At 37.3% G+C, this 6,027-nt stretch overlaps 1 protein-coding gene across 3 annotated transcripts in view; it reads right to left on the reverse strand.

Moving 5' to 3' along the window:
• LOC135637704 (uncharacterized) overlaps positions 1-5,243 on the reverse strand; it is a 65,019-nt gene extending 59,776 nt beyond the window's left edge. The window contains exons 1-2 of one of the 3 annotated variants that reach the window (XM_065150435.1): positions 4,895-5,062; positions 1,759-1,873 (exon numbers count right to left, since the gene is read on the reverse strand). In XM_065150435.1, the coding sequence (XP_065006507.1) occupies positions 1,759-1,860 (102 nt within the window). In that variant the 5' untranslated portion in view covers positions 1,861-1,873; positions 4,895-5,062. Of the gene's footprint in view, positions 1-1,758; positions 1,874-4,894 lie in introns of all 3 variants that reach the window. The other 2 variants (XM_065150434.1, XM_065150433.1) reach the window with 2 other exon arrangements.
• Positions 5,244-6,027: the final 784 nt, after the last annotated feature.

Here is a 6,027-nt window from a genome sequence, read left to right on the forward strand (position 1 = left end):
CAATAATGAGACTTGGATGCAAATCCATCAAACTATACCTCAACGGCTCAATCCACATAAAGTTATATGTGATACCAAGGTAACTTAGTTGGCCCATTAACTCAGATGAAACAAGCCATAACCAAATAGGACTATAAGAGCTAAACTCAGCTTACTCATAGTAAAACTCAAATCCACAAACACAAGTTTGTATTTTGATAGCTTTTTCTTGTGTGATTATTAGGTATCAGATAAGTAGACCACACAAATGTTTGGAAAGTTTATGTTCTATAATTTCATGCATAGATTATTGTTCCATATAATCCTATCTCTTCGATTAGGGTACATGAACTTCAAGAAATATATGTTTTTTTCTCTAATGAAAGACATCACTATCCTCAAAATTACATGATAAATAAAACCTACTTAATTGAATCTGAATACTCTATTAATTGCTTTTCTGTTTATCCTCACAAATTCATGCTTTAGTGTAAAAATTTTAAAAGCAAATAGTGATAAGAAATTTTGCCCTTGTAGTAATAAAAAAAAGATGAATTATTTTTCTCATTGCCACCAACAGCTATTTGATATGGATTATGAGTATATTCATAAGAAAATAAATTAAAAAGCAAATTTAAGATAAAATCAATAAAACTTCTAACCCTAATATGCTTCTCAAGCAGCTTTGCACATCGCCGCAACCTCCACTTCTCACCATGACTAACACCTCCGCTTCTCACGCAGCTACGACCTACCTCCGCTTCTCACCGCGACTGGCGCCTCCGCTTCTTACGCAGCCACAAACTCCACTTCTCACCGCAACTTCTCACTCACAGATGCCTTCACTTCTCATGCAGTCATGATCTCCGCTTCTCACCATGACCAATGCCTCCGCTTCTTATGCAACCACAACCTCCACTTCTCACTCACTGATGCCTTCACTTCTCATGCAGTCACGATCTTCACTTCTCACCGTGACTTGCAAGGTTTCGCTATACACCACCTCCATGTACGACTTGTGCCCTAATCACTTCGTGGATATGCCTCCTCTCCCTCTTCCTCCACTATCTGGTCTTCTTCCTTTCTTCTTCTTCTTCCTCCTTCCTCCTTCCTCCTTCCTCCTCTTCCTCCAGCCGTCCTTCCTCTTCTCCTTTTTCTTCCTCTACGAAACACTAGTACATACTAGTGTACCTACACAGTATGTCAGTACTGACCGGTATGTACCGGTCCAACCAGATCATCGAAACGGGTATGGTACCCGAAACGGTGATCCTTGATCATAACAGCCCAAAAAGGTCATTGCAATTATTAATATACCAGTATCTAAATCCTTGGTAGAGAAAACCTAAATTAAGAACTACAGAATGATTTGTGCATCCACAGAGAACTACCTAAAGGAGGGTGGCTCTGCTTTGCATCAGCCAAGCAACTAAAACACAACAGGTAGTGCTCCAATCTAGGTAGGCATGGGCCTGTTGTATCTGCCAATCTCTCACCTCAGCTAGCAAGTTGTGGGTGATGATGACATATATGGGTCCCCCAACTGCCCACCAGTAGTAGCAGATCTCACTCCTGTATTTGATGGTTTCATCAAGAGACAAGACTTCTCCCTTAAAAGCCTCCTAAAGTGGTATAAATGGACAAATGCTTGCTTGATATTGTCCTTAATTGCATATAACTGCATGTATGCTTAGGACATCAAACTATTTAAGCTGCTTATAAAAAAAACATTTACATATACCTTGTAATCCAATATGCAAAACTATTTCAAGATCTAACCTTGCAACGGAACCAAGCACTTCGGTAGCCAATCATAAAGCTTTTAGACTCAGCCTCTTGATTAACTCTGAAAGGCAACTGATGATCTAAATTGACACTCATCTGTATGGTGATCCTGAATTGTAATCTCAGTAGTTAGTTGTCAGAATTGTAATCCCAAGTAGTTAGTTGTCAGAAGTTTCTTCTTATAATCAATAGTGCACCCAAAGCAAAGATAAATTACTGGGAACATTTTAGAAAAACAATGTACATATGAAAAATATGTTTACTTCAACAGGTCAAAATGCAATTTATTCAATGGAACAGATTATATAAAACCTCTAAGATATAATAAAAGAGCAAAATAATGGTTTTTGAAAAATGAATACATGAGGAAACTAAGAAGTAGCACAAAATGTTAATAAAGTAAAAGGTTCTTTGTTGGAAGTTGGCTACAAGCAAGTTCACTCTTGGAATGGAATAGCACTAGAATACACACCATGAAGCCTTCCAACACATGAATGCATAGAGAACTATTGCCCTATGCAATGACGCAGCTTTGTGAAGGAGTTCCACATTAATTACACAAAAAGTCTCATCAAAGCTGTAATTCATTTGACATTCTATGTATTCCATGTCACATAATACATCATCTGGCTCAAGAGATTAGTTGTCATTAAATGAATGTGCCAGTTATACAAAGATAGATAAAGAATGAATTTACCATTTGGACAAACAAAAAAAGGGAAAGAAGAAGCAAGAGAAAGTGAAAAAAACTGTTGAAAGATTTATTTCTATAAAGAGTAAAGTAAATACAGACAAAAGACAAGTTTTCACTTTCTCAGATGTCCAAAGAAAAACATGTAGAGTAGCAAGCTTTCTGGTCCTATCCATGTAAGCACAAAGTCAAAGTTTTCCTGTTTGCAATGGAAGCACCTATACCAGTTGTACTCTTTAATTATAAGGGATCGATGAGATATGTAACAAAACTACTGCCTGATTTTACTGAGGATATTAACCTTCAGTCGATAGAATTGGTTGCAAATCCATTCTTACAAGTTGTAAAGATAAGACTCCTAGCTGACTTAAGGACACCGTAAATTTACTGAACCTTGGATCACCTAGATAATTAATCTACTCATTCAATGTGTCAAGATAATTCAGGATCACATGTTCCCATTTCCCCATCCAATTTATAACATTGGATTGGAAATAAACAACCTTTTCACTAAGCTAAAAGCAATTGAACTCTATAAACCCAATTTTCACTTTAGAAAAGAAATTTTATTTGTTAATAATATACCCTGTCATTGGTAACAGGCGTAGAGTCATTTCAAGGAGGCAAGGGCAACCTTCACAGTCAATAATGTCATAGCTTCCTTTTCAATTGATGAATAATCAACAAAGGTCGCATGAGATGTCCAAGATGTTCTCATCACTAATGGGTTTCTCTAGGCTTAGCTTCGAATGTGAAGAACTACCAACCCAACCCTCAATAGTGAAAGAGGAATTCAGAAGACTTAGATTAAGTTCAAAACCCATTAAAAGAACCTGAGACCAATTTGATCCCACCATTACTTTTTGAAGGCCTCCTATCCCTTTGAAATGTTATCAGAAGATATATTAGCACTTCATTGGGTTTTAAAGAGCTTTACACCTAGTGGTAGGGTTTGAAACCCCTTTAGCATAATATGTAATTTAAAGTGTCCACCGCATACCAGTCATAACACTTGGATGGGCTTATTGCCTTTAAAGGAACCCATGAAGAATAGCACCAAATTTGGCAACGAGTGGTATAAGAACACTCACATTAAACCAACAACAAACGGATTTTTCTCAGATTTGCTGACCTTTAGATGGAGATCAAGATCATTTGGAATACCAAAAGGTATCCAGGAATACAAACTTGCAATAGAGGTATTCCTAGCCTAAAATTGGCTCCAAGATCTCCAACACTAGGCCCACAGCCCATAGAGACCTAAAATCTGACTAGATAAATAACTACTAAGAGGGTGTCAAGCTATCAACCGTATTTATGACTCCTCAAAATATATTCCACGAGGGAATCTAGCTCTTGATTGAGCTGTTGAGTACCTTATAGTCATCAAACTGAGTTTTAGGACTTCTCAAAATATATTCCATGAGGGAATCTAGCTCTTGATTGAGCTGTTGAGAACCTTCTATTCATCAAACTGAGACTAAATTATTGGATAAACATGATCAAAAAAGGAAGATGAGTCCTCAGCTAGTCTAAGAGGCATCTGCAACCCACTAAAACCAAGTATGTAGCACATCATTCTTTGCACATGGCCTTAGTTTGGTCATTCAACTTATCATGCAAGTGTGAAGGAGCCATTTATAAGATGAAGTGGATTATGACAGAAACTACAGAAAAAATAAGATATTGAAAGTATGATATTGTGGTATCATCAAGAGTCATCAGAACCTGTTATGGAGTGGAAACCTTGTTTTGGGGGACATAACTCTATGTCCATGACCTTGCTTTTCTGTAATTGAAAATATCATGTGGCTATGGAGGAACTGCTTATAGGTTTTAGTAGATGACATGGTAACAGCAAATTTCACCGAGGTGTTATTGGAATTAGAAACAACAAGTACGAGCCTATAAGAAGGTAAACACATGCCCTCCATTCTACAGGCAAACAACAAGACTTCAAAGAAGCAATTAAAAAGTTAGTAGAAGCTTTGACTGATATGGTTTATCAGCAATATGCATACTTGCATATCATGGAAGCTTTTTAAAGCTTCAAATAATTCATCACTGTCCATACTACTCGAAAGAACGACTCATGGTTCGCTTAACCGACCGATGACACGTTTTCTTGAACCATACAACCAATTAAACCAGATAAAGCAGGGTTTTTGCAGTCCCCCGACATGCAAGCACTGGTAGAGCCACAGGCAGCCACTTCTTGGCGAAGGTAGAACGGCCATTAATAGCATTCCCGGAAGACACGAGAGAGATGAGGCAAACCACCGAAGCGGCCGCTCTGAAAACTGTGGCCACCAGCGCAGACATCGGCGGGACAAGAGATGCAGAGAGATAGGAGGGTGACAGCGGCAGTTTTGGAGGGGTTTGGTGTACATGTAAGGTTTAACATCAGAGACAGAGAGAGGAGGAGGAGGAGGAGAGTACCTGAGATGGAGCGTCGACGCGATCCGTAGGGCAAGACGCGAACGCAGAGGTAGATGAAGGAGCACCGTAATTTGCAGCCGACGGAGGGCGTGGACAGGGGGAAAGAGGGCGGACCGTTGAGAAAGGGGGTGAGGGAGATTGATGAGGGATTTGGAGATGGAACGTCCAAAGACTCGAACCAGTAAAGCGGGAGAAAGAGAGGGTCAATACAAATAGCAAAAGAATCAACCAAACTGGCATTCATTGTGGCTGAGTATGATCCGAAAGAACAACCCGCGTTCCCTTTCCCATGAATATTTCCGATGTCGTTTTGTGCAAGTGTAAAAGTGGCATTTTATTCCTTTTTATTGTAACCGCCTCTGATACTTCTACATCACGCCTCTAATACCGTGGAAGAAATTTGGGGCGATTTATCTGAAAACACAGCCTACACCGCTTTTTAAATCACGACAATTTTTGTCAGTCAGTGATCACTCCCTTTAAGTTTTTTATAGTTGTATTCAAAAGATCGAGTGTCGATTTTAAAAATAATTAAATCCAATAGTACAAAGAAAAGGAAGAATAGAACAATTAAGATCTAAAATTCAATAAAAAACCTTTAAAATTTCTGACGTAGCTTGAAAAGTATGAAACCAACCCTATTCTTCAAATCTAATGATTTTTAGATAATATTTCAGGGCAAAATAAGTACTCAAAAATCCACTTATATCTTTTAAGAATGGTCTAGCTTGGTAAATTTATTTTTTTACCCGACAAATATACATGAGATATATGGTGTGGCTATATTTATTTATTTTTTTATCAATTTAGAATTATTTATATATATATATTTTATATTTTAATTCAAAAATATCAAAATAATAGAAAAAATATTCAAAAACTAATTTGAAAGGCGCTAAACCTCTCTATGGTTCTTGAATAATATTTTGATGTACATAAATCATTAAGAAAAGTTTCATTAGTTGATATAGTAAAGATTTTTTAAACTTGATACAAGGGTCATTGATCCATCACCACTTATCTTGGAAAAGATAAAACAAACTTTCTTTCTATCGTTTATGAGAAGAAAAATAATGATAAATTCTCTGCTCATCTTTTAAAGTATAAAATGACATTTGTAATGGACTTTTTGT

This window comes from Musa acuminata, chromosome BXJ3-5 (assembly GCF_036884655.1).
Source record: "Musa acuminata AAA Group cultivar baxijiao chromosome BXJ3-5, Cavendish_Baxijiao_AAA, whole genome shotgun sequence".
NCBI classification, from domain to species: domain Eukaryota; kingdom Viridiplantae; phylum Streptophyta; class Magnoliopsida; order Zingiberales; family Musaceae; genus Musa; species Musa acuminata.